Raw genomic sequence first — 23,779 nt, 5'->3', positions numbered from 1 at the left:
CGCTCTCTTTCTCACTCCTTTCTCTCTCTCTCTCTCCCGCTCTCTTTCTCACTCCTTCTCTCTCTCTCTCTCTCTCTCCCGCTCTCTTTCTCACTCCTTCCCCTTTCTCTCTCTCTTTCTCCCGCTCTCTCTCCTTCCCCTTTCTCTCTCTCTCTCCCGCTCTCTCTCCTTCCCCTTTCTCTCTCTCTCCCGCTCTCTTTCTCACTCCTTTCTCTCTCTCTCTCCCGCTCTCTTTCTCACTCCTTTCTCTCTCTCTCTCTCTCCCGCTCTCTTTCTCACTCCTTCTCTCTCTCTCTCTCCCGCCCCTCACTCCTTCTCCCCTTTCTCTCTCTCCCGCTCTCTCTCCCCTCTCTTTCTCTCTCCTTTCTCCTTCTCTCTCTCTCTCCCGCTCTCTTTCTCTCTCCTTCTCTCTCTCTCTCTCTCCCGCTCTCTTTCTCACTCCTTTCTCTCTCTCTCTCTCCCGCTCTCTTTCTCACTCCTTCCCCTTTCTCTCTCTTTCTCCCGCTCTCTCTCCTTCCCCTTTCTCTCTCTCTCTCTCCCGCTCTCTCTCCTTCCCCTTTCTCTCTCTCTCCCGCTCTCTTTCTCACTCCTTTCTCTCTCTCTCTCCCGCTCTCTTTCTCCTCCTTTTCTCTCTCCCGCTCCTTTCTCTTTTCTCCTTTCTCTCTCTCTCTCTCCCGCTCTCTTTCTCACTCCTTTCTCTCTCTCTCTCTCCCGCTCTCTTCTCTCCTTCTCTCTCTCTCTCTCTCTCTCCCGCTCTCTTTCTCCTCCTTTCTCTCTCTCTCTCTCTCCCTCCTTCCCTCCTTTCTCACTCCTTTCTTCTCTCTCTCTCTTTCTCCTCCTTCTTTCTCTCTCTCCCGCTCTTTCTCACTCCTTCCCCTTTTTCTCTCTCCCGCTCTCTTTCTCACTCCTTCCCTTTCTCTCTCTCCCGCTCTCTTTCTCACTCCTTCCCTTTCTCTCTCTCTCCCCCTCTCTTTCTCACTCCTTCCCCTTCTCTCTCTCTCTCTCCCGCTCTTTTCTCACTCCTTTCCCTTTCTCTCCTCTCTCCTCCCGCTCTTTCTCACTCCTTCCCCTCTCTCTCTCTCCTGCTCTCTTTCTCACTCCTTTCTCTCTCTCTCCCGCTTTCTTTCTCTCCCCTTTCTCTCTCTCTCCCGCTCTCTTTCTCACTCCTTCCCTTTCTCTCTCTCTCCCGCTCTTCTTCTTTCCTTTCTCTCTCCCCCTTCTCTCCTCCCCTCTTCTCCTCTCTCAGTCTTTCCCGCTCTCTCTCACTCCTTCCCCTTTCTCTCTCTCCCGCTCTTTCTCACTCCTTCCCCTTTCTCTCTCTCTCTCCCGCTCTCTTTCTCACTCCTTCCCCTTTCTCTCTCTCTTTCTCCCGCTCTCTTTCTCACTCCTTTCTTTCTCTCTCCCGCTTTCTTTCTCACTCCTTCCCCTTTCTCTCTCTCTCCCGCTCTCTTTCTCACTCCTTTCCCTTTCTCTCTCTCTCTCCCGCTCTTTCTCACTCCTTCCCCTTTCTCTCTCTCTTTCTCCCGCTCTCTTTCTCACTCCTTCCCCTTTCTCTCTCTCTCTCTCCCGCCGCTCTCCCCCCTTTTCTCTCTCTCTCTCTTTCCTCCTTTCTCTCTCTCTCTCTCCCTCTCTTTCTCACTCCTTTCTCTCTCTCTCCTCTCTCTTTCTCACTCCTTTCTCTCTCTCTCTCTCCCGCTCTCTTTCTCACTCCTTTCTCTCTCTCTCCCGCTCTCTTTCTCACTCCTTTCTCTTCTCTCCCGCTCTCTTCTCACTCCTTCTCTCTTCTCTCTCCTTTCTCCTCTCTCCCGCTCTCTCTTTTCACTCCTTTCTCTCTCTCTCTCCCGCTCTTTCTCACTCCTTTCTCTCTCTCTCCCGCTCTCTTTCTCACTCCTTTCTCTCTCTCCCGCTCTCTTTCTCTCCTTTCTCTCTTCTCTCTCTCTCCCGCTCTCTCTCTCCTCTTTCTCACTCCTGTCTCTCTCTCCCGCTCTCTTTCTCACTCCTTTCTCTCTCTCCCGCTCTCTTTCTCACTCTCCCTTTCTCTCTCTCTCCGCTCTCTTTCTCTCCTTTCTCTCTCTTTCCCGCTCCTTCTTTCTCACTCCTTTCTCTCTCTCTCCCGCTCTCTTTCTCACTCCTTCCCCTTTCTCTCTCTCTCTCTCCTCACTCCTTCTTTTCTCTCTCCCGCTTCTTCTCCTCTTCCCCTCTCTCTCTCCCGCTCTCTTTCTCACTCCTTCCCTCTCTCTCTCTCTCTCCGCTCTTTCTCACTCCTTCCCCTTTCTCTCTCTCTCCCGCTCTCTTTCTCTCTTCTCCTTTCTCTTCTCTCTCTCTCTCCTTTCTCTCTCTTCTCTCTCTCCCTTCCCTCTCTCTCTCTCCCGCTCTCTTTCTCACTCCTTTCTCTCTCTCTCTCTCCCGCTCTCTTTCTCTCCCCTTTCTCTCTCTTCTCTCTCCCTCTCTCTCTCCCTTTCTCTCTCTCTCTCTCCCGCTCTCTTTCACTCCTTCCCCTCTCTCTCTCTCTCTCTCCCGCTCTCTTTCTCACTCCTTCCCCTTTCTCTCTCTCTCTCTCTCTCCGTCTCTTTCTCTCTCTCCCGCTCTCTTTCTCACTCCTTCCCCTTTCTCTCTCTCTCCCGCTCTCTTTCTCACTCCTTCCCCTTTCTCTCTCTCTCCCGCTCTTTCTCACTCCTTCCCCTTTCTCTCTCTCTCTCTCTCTCCCGGTCCTCTTTCTCAGTCCTTCCCCTTTCTCTCTCTCTTTCTCCCGCTCTCTTTCTCACTCCTTTTTCTCTCTCTCTCCCGCTCTCTTTCTCACTCCTTCCCCTTTCTCTCTCTCTCCCGCTCTCTTTCTCACTCCTTTCTCTCTCTCTCCCGCTTTCTTTCTCTCCCCTTTCTCTCTCTCTCTCTCTCACTCCTTTCCCTTTCTCTCTCTCTCTCCCGCTCTCCCGCTCTCTTTGTCACTCCTTCCCCTTTCTCTCTCTCTCTCTCTCCCGCTCTCTTTCTCACTCCTTCCCCTTTCTCTCTCTCTCTCTCTCGCTCTTTCTCTCTCTCTCCCGCTCTCTTTCTCACTCCTTCCCCTTTCTCTCTCTCTCCCGCTCTCTTTCTCACTCCTTCCCCTTTCTCGCTCTCTCCCGCTCTTTCTCACTCCTTCCCCTTTCTCGCTCTCTCTCTCTCTCTCCCGCTCTCTTTCTCAGTCCTTCCCCTTTCTCTCTCTCTCCCGCTCTTTCTCACTCCTTCCCCTTTCTCTCTCTCTCTCCCGCTCTCTTTCTCTCCTTCTTTCTCTCTCTCCCCCCTTTCTCCTTCTCTCTCTCCCGCTCTCTTTCTCACTCCTTTCTCTCTCTCCCGCTCTCTTTCTCACTCCTTTCTCTCTCTCTCTCCCGCTCTCTTTCTCACTCCTTCCCCTTTCTCTCTCTCTCTCTCCCGCTCTCCCGCTCTCTTTCTCACTCCTTCCCCTTTCTCTCTCCCGCTCTTTCTCACTCCTTCCCCTTTCTCTCTCTCTCTCTCTTCTCTCTCCCTTTCTCTCTCTTTCTCACTCCTTCCCCTTTTCTCTCTCTCTCCCGCTCTCTTTCTCACTCCTTCCCCTTTCTCTCTCTCGCTCTCTTTCTCACTCCTTTCTCTCTCTCTCGCTCTCTTTCTCTCACTCTCTTTCTCACTCCTTCCCCTTTCTCTCTCTCTCTCTCTCTCCCGCTCTTTCTCATTCCTTCCCCTTTCTCTCTCTCTCTCCCGCTCTTTCTCACTCCTTCCCCTTTCTCTCTCTCACTCCCGCTCTCTCACTCCTTCCCCTTTCTCTCTCTCTCTCCCGCTCTCTTTCTCACTCCTTTCTTCTCTCTCCCGCTCTCTTTCTCACTCCTTTCTCTCTCTCTCTCCCGCTCTCTTTCTCACTCCTTCCTTTTTCTCTCCTCTCTCCCCTCTCTCTCCCGCTCTCTTTCTCACTCCTTCCCTTTCTCTCTCTCTCTCACTCTCTTTCTCACTCCTTCCCCTTTCTCTTTCTCTCACTCTCCTTCCCCTTTCTCTCTCTCTCCCACTCTCTTTCTCACTCCTTCCCCTTTCTCTTTCTCACTCCTTCCCCTTTCTCTCTCTCACTCCCGCTCTTTCTCACTCCTTCCCCTTTCTCTCTCTCACTCCCGCTCTTTCTCACTCCTTCCCCTTTCTCTCTCTCACTCCCGCTCTCACTCCTTCCCCTTTCTCTCTCTCTCCCGCTCTCTTTCTCACTCCTTTCTCTCTCTCTCCCGCTCTTTCTCACTCTTTTTCTCTCTCTCTCCCGCTCTCTTTCTCACTCCTTTCCCTTTCTCTCTCTCTCTCTCCTGCTCTCTCCCCTTCTCTCTCTCTCTCCTCTCTCCCGCTCTCTTTCTCACTCCTTCCCCTTTCTCTCTTTCTCACTCCTTCCCCTTTCTCTTTCTCTCCTGCTCTCTTTTTCACTCCTTCCCCTTTCTCTCTCTCTCGCTCTCTTTTTCACTCCTTCCCCTTTCTCTCTCTCGCTCTCTTTCTCACTCCTTTCTCGCTCTCTTTCTCACTCCTTCCCCTTTCTCTCTCTCCCTCTCTCCCGCTCTTTCTCACTCCTTCCCCTTTCTCTCTCTCCCTCCTCTCTTTCCTCCTTTCCCTTTCTCTCTCTCTCTCTCCCCTCTCTCTCCTTCCCTCTCTCTCTCCCGCTCTCTTCTCACTCTCTTTCTCACTCCTTCCGCTCTCTCTCTCTCCCGCTCTCTTTCTCACTCCTTCCCCTTTCTCTCTCTCTCTCCCGCTCTCTTTCTCACTCCTTCCCCTTTCTCTCTCCCGCTCTTTCTCACTCCTTCCGCTTTCTCTCTCTCCCGCTCTCTTTCTCACTCCTTCCCTTTTCTCTCTCTCTCTCTCTCCCGCTCTCTTTCTCACTCCTTCCCCTTTCTCTCTCTCTCTCTCTCCCACTCCTTCTCCCTCCTTTTCTCTCTCTCTCCCGCTCTCTTTTCTCTCCTTCCTTTCTCTCTCTCTCTCTCCCGCTCTCTTTCTCACTCCTTCCCCTCTCTCTCTCTCTCCCGCTCTCTTTCTCACTCCTTTCCCTTTCTCTCTCTCTCTCCCGCTCTCTTTCTCACTCCTTCCCTTTCTCTCTCTCTCTCCCGCTCTCTTTCTCACTCCTTCCCTTTCTCTCTCTCTCTCTCCCGCTCTCTTTCTCATTCCTTCCCCTTTCTCTCTCTCTCTCCCGCTCTTTCTCACTCCTTTCTCTCTCTCTCTCTCCCGCTCTCTTTCTCACTCCTTTCCCTTTCTCTCTCTCTTTCTCACTCCTTTCCCTTTCTCTCTCTCTCTCTCCTGCTCTCCCGCTCTCTTTCTCACTCCTTCCCCTTTCTCTCTCTCTCCCACTCTCTTTCTCACTCCTTCCCCTTTCTCTCTTTCTCACTCCTTCCCCTTTCTCTCTCTCTCCTGCTCTCTTTTTCACTCCTTCCCCTTTCTCTCTCTCTCGCTCTCTTTCTCACTCCTTTCTCGCTCTCTTTCTCACTCCTTCCCCTTCTCTCTCTCTCTCTCCCGCTCTCTTTCTCACTCCTTTCCCTTTCTCTCTCTCTCTCTCCTGCTCTCCCGCTCTCTCTCTCTCTCCTTCCCCTCTCTCTCTCTCCCGCTCTCTTTCTCACTCCTTCCCCTTTCTCTCTCTCCCGCTCTCTTTTCACTCCTTCCCCTTTCTCTCTCTCGCTCTCTTTTTCACTCCTTCCCCTTTCTCTCTCTCGCTCTCTTTCTCACTCCTTTCTCGCTCTCTTTCTCACTCCTTCCCCTTTCTCTCTCTCTCTCTCCGCTCTCTTTCTCACTCCTTCCCCTTTCTCTCTCTCCCTCTCTCCCGCTCTTTCTCACTCCTTTCTCTCTCTCTCTCTCCCGCTCTCTTTCTCACTCCTTTCTCTCTCTCTCTCCCGCTCTCTTTCTCACTCCTCTTCTCTCTCTCTCTCCCGCTCTCTTTCTCACTCCTTCCCCTTTCTCTCTCTCTCCCCTTTCACTCTCTCTCTCTCTCCCGCTCTCTTTCTCAGTCCTTCCCCTTTCTCTCTCTCTCCCGCTCTCTTTCTCACTCCTTCCCCTTTTCTCTCTCTTTCTCCCGCTCTCTTTCTCACTCCTTTCTCTCTCTCCCGCTCTCTTTCTCACTCCTTTCTCTCTCTCTCCCGCTTTCTTTCTCACTCCTTCCCCTTTCTCTCTCTCTCCCGCTCTCTTTCTCACTCCTTTCCCTTTCTCTCTCTCTCTCTCCCGCTCTCTTTCTCACTCCTTCCCCTTTCTCTCTCTCTCCCGCTCTCTTTCTCACTCCTTCCCCTTTCTCTCTCTCTCTCTCCCGCTCTCTTTCTCATTCCTTCCCCTTTCTCTCTCTCTCTCCCGCTCTTTCTCACTCCTTTCTCTCTCTCTCTTCTCTTTCTCCTTTCCTTTCTTCTCTCTCTCCTGCTCTCTCCGCTCTCTTTCTCACTCCTTCCCCTTTCTCTCTCTCTCCCACTCTCTTTCTCACTCCTTCCCCTTTCTCTCTCTCTCCCGCTCTCTTTCTCACTCCTTCCCCTTTCTCTCTCTCGCTCTCTTTTTCACTCCTTCCCCTTTCTCTCTCTCGCTCTTTCTCACTCCTTTCTCGCTCTCTTTCTCACTCCTTCCCCTTTCTCTCTCTCTCCCGCTCTCTTTCTCACTCCTTCCCCTTTCTCTCTCTCTCTCCGCTCTTTCTCACTCCTTTCTCTCTCTCTCTCCCGCTCTCTTTCTCACTCCTTCCCCTTTCTCGCTCTCTTTCTCACTCCTTCCCCTTTCTCTCTCTCTCTTTCTCCAGAAAGAAGATATCAGTAAGATTAGTGCATGCGACGGATGGGGAGCGTTCCACTAATGTTCCTTCGCACAGCCAACAAGTCGTCCGTTAATTAGCCTTTGTTTGTTTTTGTTTTTCATATTTTTAATTGCCTCCCGCTTGATTTAAATATGGAAATCAACAGATGCAGACCGAACGTCGTCTCCCGCCCTAGTTGGCTGGCTGACTATTTCGTTAAACGAGAGGACTAAAACCTAACGAAGCTGTTTTCCTTGCCAAAGTTAGAGAGAGTGAGAGAGAGAGGAGGAAAGGGGAAAATGATCAATGATAACCACATTATGCTTTGAGTGGCTTTCTCTGACATTGAACCAAGACTTTGAACCAGGAGCCATATCTGTAGTACATAAAAAATTAAAATGAATTCCATCTGAAACCCACATCACATGTACCCTGTGACTCATCGTCGTCTATTACTCACACACCCACACACAAGCTCACACAGATTATACCCTGTGAATTCTAATGTCATTTGTGCATATTAATTTGTTTGTGTTGCAGGTGATCGCTGACACCAACATCAGTGCCATAGCCAGTCAGGTGGAGAGTATGTCCACTATCACCAGCCTTCCCAACAGCCCAGACACACAGCCAGGGGAGCCAGAGTGAGTAGGACTAAGTTGCTCCTAGACACTGACCTAAGGTCATTTTTGCGTTCTCCCCTAGTGGTTAAGGTTTGGACTAGGGGAGGGTATGCTGACCCTAGAGCTGTACAATGACACAAAATAAATGATATACAATTAAAAGAAGAGTAAAAATAATGCAGCACATTGTTTGAGCAAGTAGGATGAATTTATTCCTAGATACCGATTTGGGGTCAGTTTAGTGTTTCTCCCCTTATGGTTTAGATTAGGTAATGGTAAAGCTGATCCTTGACCTGTTTAATAAGAAGCCCAGTGCCTCCTAGTCCTAAACTTCTGGTTCCTTCATGTCTCTGTAGGGCCCCCAAGCCCAAGAATATCTCTCTTGAGAAGGGTTCTGACGGCCTTGGCTTCAGCATCGTAGGGGGCTTCGGAAGCCCTCATGGAGACCTGCCCATCTACATCAAGACTGTCTTCAGCAAGGTAACTAACTCCACTTTGCACCATCACACGTGCCTGCAGGGTAATGTGTCTTAGCATGCAATAGTGCAGAGTGTGTTTTTAGTTCCCTTATGGGACACCAGATGGCAGCAGATGCTCCTTCACCACATACACACACACATTTACACACAAACATATAATACTAACTAAACTTGTGGGGGACACACAATTCAGTCCCATTCAAAATCCAATTTTTATAACCTTACCCCCAAAACCTAACCTTAACCCTAAAAATAACTAGCTCCTAAACCCTAATTCTAACTCTAAACCCCCTAGAAATAGAAACTAAAGACTAAAAATGTCTTTAGTTGGTCAAAACATTTTTCTTTTACAATTCTTGTGGATTAATCTAGTCCCCACAAGTATACTTAAACACATCCACACAATAACGCATTCAAAAACAGATCAGTAATTACTTCTAAAATAGGAGGTCCAAGTAGAACTGCTCAGTGTTTTTAGCAACATGAAATCTTATTAAACCATTAAACCACTGAGAAGCGAGTACTTATATATGGTCATTTTCACGTTTTCATACATTCATCGAGTGGGAATGCAGCCATGCGTTTGGACAATTAATAGACACTGCAGTAAATAAAACTTAATAAAAACATCTGTCATGTCCAGGACCAGTGCGGCATAGCCAATCAGAGCTATAGTTGGCCTTAATGCAAATTAGCCGTTTGCCACACGGACCTGCCATCATTTATTTACATTTACAGTAGTAACAGTGGGACTTTAGATCATGAGAATGCGTTTGCCGAAAGCCACGAAATACACCTGAATGGATTTCTGCAAATATGTAAATACCATGGAGGTCCTCTTACATTTGGGAACTTTACAGTCCTATTGATCAAACAACCATGAAAAGGTAGACTCCCTCTCCCTCAGTTATGCACATCAACAACGAACGCTTTGCCAGAGTGAGATGAGCTAAAAATCTAACGAGGGAACATTAAGTTAACCCTCTCAAACATTTTGACATCTGAATGGGAACTTGTCTGAGCTTGCCTGTCCATTTTGATTGAAGTCAAATACATTTGATTGAGAACTAAGGGTGCGTTCCTTAATTGCCTCCATTGTGTCAGAGTGCGCTCTGGGTGGTTCGTAAATTCAGATCGTTGTCAGATTGTCTGTTTGTAAATTCAGTGTCTTTCACTCTCTGAGTGTTCAGAGCACAGACTGCGCTATTGACCCTGGACGCTCTGGCTGGGGAGTAGGTTTGATCCGAGCGTTCCTCACAGTGGCAGTCAAGCACCCAAGCTAACTACCTGAAGTTAACTAGCTTGCTAGTTACTTCCAGACACGAATGAGAGAACCCCTCTCTGACCATTTTACTCGCCCTAGCAGAGCTGGTTAGGCGGTTTACATGTTATCTAGAGCGTTAGTGACTAACGAATGCTGGCAATTTTTTTCTCCAACGTTTACTGACACCAGTCATATTCTGAAATTAGAGTCGATAGCCAGAGTGAATTTACAAATGCAAAGATATGCTAACTTGGATAACAGTCGTTCAAGTTCAGCATAGCTAGCGAGCAAAGGGATTCACATTTCTTGGTAGCTAACCAAATGATACCTGCATCACTAGCTGTAGCCACCGAAAAACAATATGATTTAAATGTATTTTTTACAAAAACCTGTCACTCACTCACCCGCTCCTCCAATGACATGACATCCTCCCAGCAGCTAACTAGCTAGATTACGTTAGGCTCCGTGTTTTTAGCTTGCTAAATAAATAGCTACGTAAATAGATACGCTAGCCTATTAGCCACGTAATGACTGGCTTGTGATCATTGCCGTTGCTCGTTTCATTGTGTTGACTTTCCCAGCCTTGGTTACATTCGTCCGTTTTTGTCCTTAATATTGAATTATTGAAACTGAAACGGTGCGTCCCGAATAGTTGGAGGCAGTAAACAATGTACCAGGCCAGCTGTGATGTTCAACCTGACAACCAAGAAATGTATTGGTGAATTACACTAATCATGCATTGAACTGCGTCCATCTATTCTGTCAACAATGCCTTTGTGTTCATCATGGAATGTTAAGTCAAATAGGTTATATCTTTAAAACCTCTTCTGAAGTTGGTTTTGTAGCATGAACAGGGAATTTGCTATGTTTTACTGATATTAGGATTGTCTGTTTGTAGTTAAAAGGCCATCAGTTCCAAGGATCATAAGGTTGCTTCAAAAAACATTTGTCTTATTTCTACCACCTTTTCTCCCCACTTACTGTGTGCTCCCCTGTTCTCCCTGCAGGGGGCAGCGGCGGTGGATGGGCGTCTGAAGAGGGGTGACCAGATTCTGTCAGTAAACGGAGAGAGTCTGGAGGGGGCCACCCACGAACTGGCCGTGGCCATACTGAAGAGACAGAGGGGGGCCGTCACTCTGGAAGTCCTCTCCTAGCTCACACACACACACACACACACACACACACACACACACACACACACACACACACACACACGCACACACACACGGATACCCCCACTGGCAAAGCAACCATTATGGGGTTGAACTGGTTTCAACTTTCCAACGTGCAAAAAAAACAAAACAAGACTCTGTTCCGTTGAGTTGGCCAACATCTGATGCCCATCTTCACCCTTATAAACAGCCCATTAAAGAGAAAGGGGGCATTGGTTCTGGAAGGATTTGGTCACTAGGTGGCACTGCCAGGGAGAGCCCTGCCCTGTAGAGATGTAGAGAACATGTGTGCCGCACCGCGTTCAGCTGTGCCCTCAAGTGAACCATGAGAAATAAGAGGACTGTATCTGGGGGGCTGCAGGAAGTAGTGACACCTAACTTCCTGTGTGCCATCTTAGGAGCCTCACTTTGAGGGTGCTCCGATCGCTGCGCTGACTGGATACACACCACTTCTTAAAATGGCAAATGCTTGGATATTATACAGCAAGGAATCACAGGGAAGCTTTACAGTCTCTGCCATTTCAGCTTTTATTTGTGTGATCGCACCCGTGCTTCCTACATAGAACACTGGTAGAACAATATGAGAGGTTCAGTTGGTTGAGGTCTCTTCAACGTTAGCCTAGCGTTAGCTTAGCATCTCCCTGATCGGGAGACACTGGATAGCTGTTAGAGATGTCAGCTTCATTTGCTGCTAATGTGCAAACTGTGAGGACGAATGGTCTCGGCAGGGAATGGTGCTGCTACACACTAGACTGGAACAGGTCATTTAGACACACACATACTGTATATTCACAGCCACACACAGTAGGCTAGTAAGTCACTGTCAGGTTGACGCACATCTTCTCATTCCTCATTGCCCACACACAATTTAAACTCGTAGTGTCATACTCTTACGCAAAGGTAGTACATTCAACAGTCTAGTCCTCTCAAACACAACTCTGGACCTTGAAGCTAGTTCCACTGTTTTCTTGCATTGTTGTCCTCTAATCAGGGGTCTGATTTAGACCTGGGAGGTGGGTGAAATTTAATGATCAGGTAGAAACAGAAAAGCAGCAGGCTCCAGACCTCGTAGGCTCAGAGTTGAATAACCCTGCTCTAGTCTATAAATGTGGTCAACGAAATGAATCGATGCGTTTATGCTGAAATAACTGGTAACCTGCCGTGTACTTCTATAACACTTCATAGCACCCTCTGGAGCCATTCGAACGCAGTTATCAAGGCCAACAACTACTGTCTGGTTTATCACTCTGCAGTATGTTGTGTAGTCCTGCTAAGAGTTGTAAGAGTTTGTGCGTTTCACAAAGGAGTTTTGCCTTGCGTATGCAGATGTGAGACCGGTTATTAGTACACAGTGTTGCCAAATTATCTGAACCCCCCCCCTTTGAATCCGAGACCGTTTAGCAAAGCGAGGAAAAATATATACACTATGCGTTTGTTAGCATTGTTGCGGCAGACACGTTGCTATTAGCGATACAATATAATGTAGGTGAATCTCAGGACTTAAATCGGGCATTGTATCTGTTGCGGGGCCCGCTTTCTTTCCCCTCGTGTGGGTTTGTATGGAGGTTTAGCCGAATCTTTACCTCCCTTTGTCGCTGACCCTGGAGTATCCCCCGTAAGCCTATTTAAGGTCCTATGAAATGGTGTCAAACTACGTCCATGTCTTAGCTCGTCTGCGCCAAGATATTTGTGCTCTACTCCCATGGTCATTGTCGCGCCAAACAGGACTGGAACCAGGCTTTGTCTTAACTGAGCAAAGGGAGAAGGATTATCCTGATTGGTGCTTTGAGTTGGACGATCCAGCCAATCCCGATCATTTGGACTTTGTTGGACTGGACACGTGCATTTCAATGAAGTGCCATTACTCTCTGTTTTTACCTGCCTTTGTCATTGTTTTTATTTGTGTCGTGCGGATGGTACTGCGCGCATGTTACCGTAAGCCTATTCTTTTGTTCAGACATGTACCAACCTATACCAACGTTTTTGATCATTTGGGGCACAATCCGAAGCAATCGGTTTCTTGTTGTGAGCCGTTGTCGTCATCTATCAAGGGTGCATTCCTTAGGCATCAAATGAAAATGGACTGAAACAGGAAGGGACACCCTGAACTTAATAAATGCTTGTTTATGTTTTGCGTAGCAAGACATTTTGCCACGGTGTGCACGAATGAATACAAACCATGTGTGGCTGTAGCTCCACACTGTTCTGTCCAGCTGCGAGAGGAGCTCACCACGTCCAACAATTACAGGATATCCTTTCTCCCTCGGCTGGAGCCTGTCGTCTGTTTCCCGTGTCGCTGCAACCCCTCCACGCTCACGGGAAGTGACAACAACTCCAAGACACTTTCAGCCCCCCCCCCACAGTTGTATTCATTAGGTCCCAAACGGGAGAAAGCAGACTGAAAAAAGGAGGGACTAACTGAATTTGCCCAATACAAAAACACTTGTTTTCCGTTGCAAACCATTTAGCTACGTTGTGCCATAATGAATATGACCCCGGTTAACACTAAGGAAAACCCTGCATATTAACTCTCGCGCCGTGCCTGTCTCAGTAAAAGTGGAAGTGCAATCTGGTGTGCGTCCTAAATACTTGTTAGGGGTCCTAGGATTTAGGGGAGGTCGGCCTATTAAGGGGACTGACTCCTGCTCTGCCGTGAGTCGCTGATGTGCTAGAGTAGATTGTTGTGTGTGTGTTCATCATACATCAGTCTTATTTCTGTGAGCCTATTTCTATAAGTCTTAATGCCCGATCCCTTTAAAGAGATTAATTTTAAACTCACTGCTGCCTATTTCTTTTCCTCTCTCATGCTGTGATCTCTCCATCTACTCTAGACTTTTAGATTTTGTCTGACTTTGTTCTATGCGTGTCAATCGGCAATAGGCTGTGTGTGTTTGTCAGAAGTTGGACTAATGATGATTCCGTCACGCCCCATTGTTCCGTCTATATTGCCATTGAACTGAGCGCTCGTCCATAGCGCCACAGAAAATGTCTTTCTTCACGTCATTGATCGATGGAACGCATTTTCAAATCCAAAGAAACAATCCACCCTTCCTATATATCGATGTGTGACAAACTCTGCTGTAATGACGTGTGGCTACACAGTATATCTATAGAAAAATATATTGTCTATGATCACAAATGCAAGTCTCATCATTTAAAATGTGTTTAGCCTACTGACTGTGGTCATACACTGATGCATTTCGTGAATTCTGACTAATTGTTTGATGATGTTTTATTAAATACAAGGGGAGCACAATCATTTCCACCATGTCCTACCTCTGATCTCGAAGTGAATTTATTCCCTTTTACCACCACGTCTCATTCATACACTGATAGCAAATATTTCAGTTACTTCTATTGTCATGAGAATTTAGCTTTTTATTTAATTTTTCAGGTCTATTAAGCGTTGAATCACACTTTAGGCCTGTGTGTGTGTGTGTGTGTGTGTGTGTGTGTGTGTGTGTGTGTGTGTGTGTGTGTGTGTGTGTGTGTGTGTGTGTGTGTGTGTTCACGACAAACCCATACACATTGGTGTCTTGTATGGGTTCTTATCGGTCACATGGCAGTGGCTTTGTCCTCCACACTTTCAAGGGCCATGTTCTCATATGCACCCTCGTCATCTCCATTCCTGTGGGACACACACACCTATTAGAACACAACCCCTGCTGTAATTGCACACACACCAACATTTATCTTTAGGTCCCAAGTATCGTTTAGAAATGTAGACTACAAAACCACAGAAAATAAGTGTTTTAAGTGACATTGTTTGAGCATCTTACCTGACTGTATCCAGACTGGTATTATAGTTGTCTCTGTTGGTCTTGGCATAGCCAGTGGTCTCCACACACTCACATACTTTGGTCTCCAGCCTTCATGCAATTGAGAATGGTAAACGTTAAAATGCTGCCTTACATTCAGTTATAACATCTTGTCAATCTCATGTAGTTTGGTGCAGGTGGAAAACTAGAGTCTTACTAGAGACCCCAAAACTTGTGTCCCAATACTCTAAATCTTTAGTGTGAATTAGAGTATACCAAACATTAAGGACACCTGCTCTTTCCATGACATAGACTGACCAGGTGAAAGCTATGGTCTCTTTTTTTGTCACTTGTCAAATCCACTTTAATCAGTATAGATGAAGGGGAGGAGACCGGTTAAAGAAGTAAGGAATGGGAAAGGATGACTTTAAACCCAACCAGAATTAGGACATGGATAAACAAATGCAAAACCAACCGAGGGAGGAAGAGGAATGATTTCTGGAGGATAGTTCAGGCCTTGATAGGTAAAACAAACATTCGGATAAAACAAGCAAGCAAAATCACACTTGGAATTGAGGAAGAAGAATTCTGAACACTGAGTCTTAATTAGGTGTAATGTATTTAATAGAAAAATGCATTTATCTATAGGTGCATTATTTTAATTTGTGCTTTCAGCAAGAGGCTCATGCACATCATTTTAGAGCAGAGTGCATTGTTTAAAGAGGTCACCGTGAAGACGGATGCATTCTCTTGGCAGTGTTTCAGATATCTTGCCATCTCGTATCCTGAAAATGTTACAAGTGAGTCAGGAACAAATGTATTGAAAAATAAATTGCTAAGAGACTCCCCAGAGACTCTGAGGGCAGACTTCATCCTAAAAGTGAACATGGAAATGGAAGGGAGACCTTCTGTTCTACACGGATCATCCTAATGTTTGGCACACAGCTCTCCACAAGACCAACAATGAACTTAAAAATGTCAGAAAACAGAAGAATGAGGCAACTGTACATTTGATTCCACACCCAAATTTAACATTCATATTTATAATAACGGCACTGTGATGGCTCAAGGTTCAGAGGCCAATCTGGATCGCTTTGTCCCCTACTTCGACCAAATAAAACCTCTTGTTGCTCAACTTAAAACCTTCTCCACTGTCACTACCTACAACAGCCTCCTCTTCCTCTGTACCCTAGTAAGTATTCCCCAGTTTTCCTCTTCCTCCCTCGCCTGCAGCAGACACAGGCCTGAGCATGCCTCTCACACGGGACACCTGCAGTACCACAGCATCTTCTAGAGATCAGCCTGGTGCACCATCATAGGGAGGAGATCAGCCTGGTGCACCATCATAGGGAGGAGCTCAGCCTGGTGCGCCATCATAGGGAGGAGCTCAGCTTGGTGCGCCATCATAGGGAGGAGATCAGCCTGGTGCGCCATCATAGGGAGGAGCTCAGCCTGGTACGCCATAATAGCCTGGTGGATGGAGGAGATCAGCCTGGTGCTCCATCATAGGGAGGAGCCTGGGAGCTCAGCCTGGTGCGCCATCATAGGGAGGAGATCAGCCTGGTGCGCCATCATAGGGAGGAGCTCAGCCTGGTACGCCATAATAGGGAGGAGATCAGCCTGGTGCTCCAGTATAGGGAGGAGATCAGCCTGGAGCGCCAGCGTAGGGAGGAGATCAGCCTGGTGCGCCAGCATATGGAGGAGATCAGCCTGGTGCTCCGGCGTAGGGAGGAGATCAGCCTGGTGCACCGGCGTAGGGAGGAGATCCAGGAGCTGCGGTGTGCAATGAATAATGTTGAGTACAACCAGGTTGTCAGGATGGAAGTGCACAGACTTAGAGGAACTGTCCAGCACAGTCAACGTCAGCCATGTACACGACCTGCAGAAGGAGCTACCTGAGCTGAGGCAGGAATTTCTCAGCCACCACCATCCACTCCACAGCACAGCTCAACCAGACCAGTCCCGTCTCAGCACAGCTCAACCAGACCAGGCCCGTCTCAGCACAGCTCAACCAGACCAGGCCCGTCTCAGCACAGCTCAACCAGACCAGGCCCGTCTCAGCACAGCTCAACCAGATCAGGCCCGTCTCAGCACAAATCAACAAGACCTGACCCACCACAGCTCTACCAGACCAGACCAGGCCCAACTCAACTTAACCCAGCTCTACACACCACTGACTACTACCCTAGGGTCTGGCAAAACACTGTTGAGGGTAGTGCATCACATGATGCAGTCCACACCATGTATCATTCACATCAGCCCTCATGCTGAGAGTTTGAAGCTTTGCCAGCCACACTACCCTCAACACCACTATCCTCAATTCCCCCCACAACCTCTATCCCATGCTAGTTTTGGTTGGGACACTCATGCCCCCCGTGGCAGCCCCAACCCTGCAACAGGAGCCACACCAAGGCCTCCTGTGCACACCCAGAATGGAGCATTGGCAGCCACTCCGATCCCCTGCAGCAGCTCCACTCCTTTGGCGGGAGCTTCATCCGGGTGGACTGAGCTCTGCCAGTACTGCTCTCCCAGTTCCCGTCTCAGCCCCTTGCATCCAGCGACTTGCGAGAGTTCTGTCAAATGCTCAGTCTGCTCTGCTCTCACCTGGTTGGCCAGGGACCTTGGCAAATTCTCAGCTCACTCAACATAATCAATCGAATGCTCTTCTCTCTGCCAGCTTCTAGCTGACTCAACGGTTAACTCATCAGCTTCTAGTGAGTCTTAGTAAATCGTTGAAATGAAAACAATCTGTTAAGCACTCGATACCTTAAGATTGATGTGTAAAAAATAAAAATCCACTAGGGCTGATATGCTTGATCCATTTTTGCTGCAGCTCTCTGACCCCCGATTGCTGAATCATTAACCCATATTTTTAACCAGACTTATTTCAGGTACTAGCCTCAAGGTTTGGAAGGCAGCCCATGTAAGAATCGTTGATTCATTCTCAGATAAGACCTTATCTTTGGAATGTATTCTAAATGTACATCAGTCAGGTTTTAAACCAGGTCATAGAAAACCTCTGCTGCATCCCTAGTTATAAATTACGTGGTTAACTGTATGGATAAAAGGCAACATTGTGCTTCGCTCTACATTGGCCTGTCAAAGGCCTTCGATACCGTTGATCACTCACTGCTAATTCGGAGGCTTTTCTCAATTGATCTGGACCAGGTTGCATGTAACTGGTTTAAAAATGACTTGACCGATAGAACTCAATGTGTATCTACTGATGGTGTTAGATCAGGTTTCCTGCATATTACAAAAGGTGTCCCGCAGGGGTCTATTCTGGGTCCTGTACTTTTGACTATTTACATTAACATTATCGGCTTGTCTGGAAAAAAAACTGTAACCTGCACTTGTATGCTGATGATACTGTTGTCTATTGCCCCCACGGTTGACCAGGCTCTATCTGAACTAGTCTGCCTTCATTGTATTACAGAAAAATTCTATTGACCTGAAATGAGTATTGATTGCATGTAAAACTAAGTATACGTTGTTCTCTAGAGCACGTCAAAATAAAATATGTACTTTGGATGGTGTCCACATTGATTATGTCCCAGCTTATACATTTTTGGGAATCTGGATATTGATGAGTTAATATTTCAGTCGACGTTCTGCCACTTAATTAAAGCCGTTAACTGCAGTTTATCGTAGCGCACTGCATTTTATTATGGGCAACATTTTTAGTACTCATCACTGCATTCTCTACTAGAAAGTTGGTGTGCCCTCTGATGTCACATAGGTGGATACAAAGCTATGTTTTCATATACAGTGGGGAGAACAAGTATTTGATACACTGCTGATTTTGCAGATTTTCCTACTTACAAAGCATGTAGAGGTCTGTAATTTTTTATCATAGGTACACTTCAACTGTGAGAGACGGAATCTCTCACAGTTGTGATTTTTTTTAAAGTAATTAATTTGCATTTTATTGAGTGACGTAAGTATTTGATCACCTACCAACCAGTAAGAATTCCGGCTCTCACAGACCTATTCATTTTTCTTTAAAAAGCCCTCCTGTTCTCCACTCATTACCTGTATTAACTGCACCTGTTTGAACTCGTTACCTGTATAAAAGTCACCTGTCCACACACTCAATCAAACAGACTCCAACCTCTCCACAATGGCCAAGACCAGAGAGCTGTGTAAGGACATCGGGGATAAAATTGTAGACCTGCACAAGGCTGGGATAAGCTACAGGACAATGGGCAAGCAGCTTGGTGAGAAGGCACCAACTGTTGGCGCAATTATTAGGAAATGGAAGAAGTTCAAGATGACGGTCAATCACCCTCGGTCTGGAGCTCCATGCAAGATCTCACCTCGTGGGGCATCATTATTTGGGGATGCTTTTCTACAAAGGGGACAGGACGACTGCACCGTATTGAGGGGAGGATGGGGCCATGTATCGCGAGATCAACAACCTCCTTCCCTCAGTAAGAGCATTGAAGATGGGTCGTGGCCAGGGCAACTAAGGAGTGGCTCTGTAAGAAGCATCTCAAGGTCCTGGAGTGGCCTAGCCAGTCTCCAGACCTGAACCCAATAGAACATCTTTGGAGGGAGCTGAAAGTCCGTATTGCCCAGCGACAGCCCCAAAACCTGAAGGTCTGTATGGAGGAGTGGGCCAAAATCCCTGCTGCAGTGTGTGCAAAACTGGTCAAGAACTACAGGAAACGTATGATCTCTGTAATTGCAAACAAATGTTTCTGTACCAAATATTAAGTTCTGCTTTTCTGATGTATCAAATACTAATGTCATGCAATAAAATGCTAATTAATTACTTAAAAATCATACAATGTGATTTTCTGGATTTTTGTTTTAGATTGTCTCTCACAGTTGAAGTGTACCTATGATAAAAAATGACAGACCTCTACATGCTTTGTAAGTAGGAAAACCTGCAAAATCTGCAGTGTATCAAATACTTGTTCTCCCCACTGTATAAAGCCATTTTACAAAAAGTCAGTGTACCGAACATCTTTAACTTTAGACCTACGGGTCTACACCGGTCTCAGGGATGGTTAACTCTGGGAATTCCTTTGGTCTCTACTGAGTTGAGTAAGTCAGCTTTTAGTTTTCTTGCACCTGTTCCACAAATAAATCTTCAAAATGTTCATAAATGTGATGTTCTGGTGAATTCAGAAGGCTGATTGAGGACCTTAATTCAGATTTTATTTTAATTTTACATTTTGTTCTTTCTGCTTACATATTGTATTAATATTGATGTGTGTAATTTATGTAATCCAGGGCTCATCTTTAAAAGAGACCTTGGTCTCTATGACTCCCTGATAAAATAAAGTTACAAAAATTGGCGTCAACATGGGCCAGCATCCCACTGGACCGCTTTCAACACCTTGTTGAGTCCATGACCCGACGAATTTAGACTGTTCTGAGGCCAAAAGGAGGGGGTGCAACTCAATTTTAGGAAGGTGATCATGATGTTTGGTATACTCTGTGTACTTCAAAACCATGTCTGGCTACAGTATGTTTGAAAATATTGCCTGTCAAATCCTTGCTTCCGTCAAACTTGTTTCCTCAATTCCTTGCCTCGCTCCCAACGCTCATTCGAGGATGTCTGAGGGAGTAACCTTTAATCCTCTCCTCCGATGTGCTTTGAGAGGGAGGTGAGGAAATTGCACAAAGGACAGATGAAGCAAGTATTTTATGCCTATTAAAGTTTTCAGACTCAGCCTATGATAGTGTTGACTGTCCTACTACTGTAGCTGTATGGACTGGAGATGGTCAGGTGTCACGGCGATTTATAGGCTTACCTTGAGTCCTGACACCAGGCCTTGTTGACCAGAAACGCCACGAAGATGAGGAAGAGAAACACACCCACAGCTATGATGCCTGTCAGCCACTGGGGCAGTGTCCGATCCACCTTACCTTTTAAAGAGTCAGGCCATAGACGGGTTAGCTGACAACGTCACGAAAACAATACGCACGCATCAACGGGGCAGAAGTCCATGTGTTGTTGTTATTCTGGATGGCCAGATAGCGATCAACAATCGGAAGAAGCTGCCGTGTGGGGAATCGCAGGTGGCTCGTTTCAGCGAGATTAATTTAGTTGTTGATACCAGGTCCTGTTTTGAGGTGTTTTGATTTATATGTCTATGCTAACATGGCAAAAAAAATGTTCATAGTACAAATGTATTTGTTTTCAATAAACATGGAGACAAAATATAGTTTACACGTTGATAAAGATCTAAACCAAAGCCGACTGTTTTTCCCCATATTTGCGCACGGATCGGATTTGTTGTTAAACTTCCGACCCGCCTACACTTTACTTAAAGCATTTTTTTAAGTGCTTATATTCAATCTAGGCAAGGCCATGTGCAATATGTCTGTCACATGTCATTCTAATTCTCTGTAATGTAATTTTCATTCTCTTGAGTTATCATCCCAGTTGATGCGATTACTAACATGGCATTCATTATGTTTTTTTTTTTTTTTTTGGTGCGGTCCGGACAGGCCTTGATTTCAATGTCCACAGATATCCGGTTCGGACCGGTCTATTTTTTTCCCAAACATACACTGCATTCAGTTATTCAGACCCCTTCCCTTTTTCCACCATTTGATACGTTACAGCCTTATTCTAAAATGGATTAAATAAATATAATTCTCATCAATCTACACTCAATTTTTAAAACTTATTTTGTAGACAGTTCTTTGTTTTTTTCCAATATGAAAAATAAACATACATTATTTACGTGAGTATTCAGACCCTTTACTATGAGACTTGAAGTTGAGCTCTGGTGCATCCTGTTTGCATTGATCATCCTTGACGTTTCTATAAATTGATTGGAGTCCACCTGTGCTTAAATTCAATTAATTGAACATGATTTGGAGAGGCACACAGCTGTCTATTCTGTATAAGGTCCCACAGTTGACAGTGCATGCCAGATCATAAACCAAGCCATGAGGTCGAAGTAATTGTCGGTAGAGCTCCAAGACAGGATAGTGTCGAGGCACAGATCTGGGCAAGGGTACCAAAATAGAAAACGTTTGGAACCACCAAGTCTCTTCCTAGAGCTGGCCAAACTGAGCAATCGGGACAGAATAGCCTTGGTCAAGGAGGTGACCAAGAACCCGATGGTCACTGACAGAGCTCCAGAGTTCCCCTGTGGAGATGGGAGAACCTTCCAGAAGCATAACCATCACTGCAGCACTCCACCAATCAAGCCTTTATGGTAGAGTGGCCAGACAGATGCCTCTCCTTAGTAAAAGGCACATGACAGCCTGCTTGGAGTTTGCCAAAAGGCACCTAAAGGACTCTCAGACTTTGAGAAACAAGATTCTTTGGTCTGATTGAACTCTTTGGATAGAATGCTAAGCATCACATCTGGTGGAGACCTGGCACCATCCCTACGTTGAAACATGGTGGTTGCAGCATTTTGCTGTGGGGATGTTTTTCAGCTGCAGGGACTGGGAGACTAGTTTGGATAAAGGGAAAGATGAACAGAGCAAAGTACAGAAAGATCCCTGATGACAACCTCCTCGGGACCTCCGTCTGGGGCGAAGGTTCACCTTCCAACAGGACAATGACCCTAAGCACACAGCCAAGGCAACACATGAGTGGCTTCAGGACAAATCTCTGAACGTCCTTGAGTAGCCCAGCCAGAGCCCGGACTTGAACCCGATCAAGCATCTCTGGAGAGACCTGAAAAAAGATGTGCAGCGATGCTCCCCATCCAACCTGACAGAGCTTGAGAGGATCTGCAGAGAAGAATGGGAGAAACTCCAGAAATGTAGTTGTGCCATGCTTGTAGCATCATACCCAAGAAGAGTCTGTAATCGCTGCCAAAGGTGCTTCAACAAAGTACTGAGTAAAGGGTCTGAATACTTACGTAAATGTGATTTTTCAGTTTGTTTAATAAATGTGCAATGTCTAAAAACCTTTTTTTTACTTTGTCATAATGTGTATAGATGAGGGTTTTTTTTAATCCATTTTTAAGTAAGTCTAACGTAACAAAATTTAGAAAAGTTCAAGGGTCTGAATACTTTCCGAATGCACTGTAGACATGTCTAATTGTTTCAGATTACGTACGATCCGGACCGGCCTTGATTTGACCCAAAATTAGATGTCTATAATTGGTTCAGATTTGTTCGAGACTGCACAAAATCGGAACCAATCACATAGACATGTTTCACGAGTTTGGACAGCACATCGGTGTACAGTACATAGTAAAGAAAAGTAGTTTGCAACAAGCTTTGTCTCACATCAGACTTAAAGTTCATCCATGTTTCTAAGTGTTTTTAAGGTTAGGCATTAACTCCGAAATCTTAAGGTTAGACATTAACTCTGAATGTTTAAGGTAAGGGTCAAGGTTTGGGATAGGCTTAAAACAACAATCTTAAAAGCAACTTTCTATCGCTGGATTCAAACATGTAACCTTTGGCACCAGAGGCAGATGCAAATGCCCATCCCCATGAACAACGCCCTTGCAAAAACCCAAACCAACTTGAAGGTAACAGTGCCCTTTGTTGCCCCTAGTGGCCGGTATCCACGTCATTTCCCGACGTCATCAGACATGGATGGACGTCGAATACTGACTTGTATCACGGGTGACCTGGCTGCAAATGTGTACTTGTTTGGGAGGCAGAGCGCATTAGAATAAAACCCAGCATGTTTAGTAAGTGTTTGTTTTTACATTTACATGTTGGTCATTCAGCAGACGCTCAGAGCGACTTAGTCAGTGGATTCATCTAAGGTAGATAAACAACTACATATCGAAGTCATAGCAAGAAGAATACATTCTGTAACCGTTACTATGAATGATAATGTTGTGGAAGTGGTCTGTTTGTTCTGTGTGCTGGACAACTTTGAACATCATCGCTGCCAGGTTTTCAAAAAGCTAACGTAAGTGCATGTGACAGACGGGAGAAATAATAAATATTCTATGTTGCAATCTTCAGCCGACTCCTCTTTCCTGTATTAATAGGCTTGGAAAAATCTTATTGTCATGTAATGCTTACTTCTTTGGGAATGTGGAGTTGAAATTTGGCCATCGAATTAATGATTGAAATATATGCATTTCCAAGATCTGGAAATTAAGTATTTTCAATGTCGGAAATGATGTATTTTCGCATTTTATTCAGCACTTAAAATGCACAATTTTGCTTACTGGGGATTGACAAGAGGGAACGAGTACATAGTAAACCGATACATTCATCATTCTGGAATTTACCGTACAAGACTGAAAAAAAAAAGCCCACTGTTAGGGAATGAAATTACTTCCTATCCTTCCCATCCTATTATCAACAGTGAATTGGACCAGCATGCAGAGTCACATAAAGGCAGCTATTTTCTTTATAGGGTACTATTAACTTCAAAATAACCATGAGTTTGAGTTCTTACCTATTTGAGCCGTGACGACTCCCAGAGTTAGCATCAACCAAAGAATCCCTGTTGTCGCTCTACCCATTGTTGAGTCTTACTGAAAATCCCCAAATGAAGTTTTAGGATCACAAAATAGACTTGCGAGCAGCTCTTCAAAATGTATGTGTGTTCTCAAAGGTTTGGGATTGTTTTTGGAATGTAGAGCACACATCCTGGTTCTGTCGTCAGTGAATGATTTACCCAAACTTGCTTAAACAAAACATCTGGTCATTCAATAATAATAGCTATAACTCTAAGGTTTTATTTGATCGTTTTGGGAAGATAATGACATTTGTTGGCCACCCATTAACTTATTCAGTAGAAATATCAAATGGTAAAAAGAGAATAATCCTGTACCCTTGATACAGTTGATTTTCCACTATAGTGACCAG

The 23,779-nt window shown here is 45.9% G+C and overlaps 2 protein-coding genes across 8 annotated transcripts in view; one reads left to right on the top strand and one right to left on the bottom strand.

The window, feature by feature from the left end:
* Window positions 1-13,534, top strand: part of patj (PATJ crumbs cell polarity complex component) — a 190,238-nt gene extending 176,704 nt beyond the window's left edge. For all 7 annotated transcript variants that reach the window (XM_064934768.1, XM_064934770.1, XM_064934767.1 and 4 more), the window contains 3 exons: window positions 7,262-7,365; window positions 7,701-7,824; window positions 10,095-13,534. In XM_064934768.1, the coding sequence (XP_064790840.1) occupies window positions 7,262-7,365; window positions 7,701-7,824; window positions 10,095-10,241 (375 nt within the window). In that variant the 3' untranslated portion in view covers window positions 10,242-13,534. The remainder of the gene's footprint in view (window positions 1-7,261; window positions 7,366-7,700; window positions 7,825-10,094) is intronic.
* Window positions 13,535-13,744: 210 nt separating this feature from the next.
* pdzk1ip1 (PDZK1 interacting protein 1) lies at window positions 13,745-23,559 on the bottom strand. Its single transcript, XM_064934763.1, has 4 exons — window positions 23,367-23,559; window positions 19,780-19,894; window positions 14,039-14,128; window positions 13,745-13,887 (listed from the first exon to the last, which is right to left on the bottom strand). The coding sequence occupies exons 1-4, from the start codon at window positions 23,431-23,433 to the stop codon at window positions 13,815-13,817; spliced, it is 345 nt and encodes a 114-aa protein (XP_064790835.1). The 5' UTR covers window positions 23,434-23,559; the 3' UTR covers window positions 13,745-13,814.
* Between the last annotated feature and the right edge of the window lie 220 nt (window positions 23,560-23,779).

Source organism: Oncorhynchus masou, chromosome 24 (assembly GCF_036934945.1).
Source record: "Oncorhynchus masou masou isolate Uvic2021 chromosome 24, UVic_Omas_1.1, whole genome shotgun sequence".
NCBI classification, from domain to species: Eukaryota; Metazoa; Chordata; class Actinopteri; order Salmoniformes; family Salmonidae; genus Oncorhynchus; species Oncorhynchus masou.
This window is presented reverse-complemented; position numbering and strand designations above follow the sequence as displayed.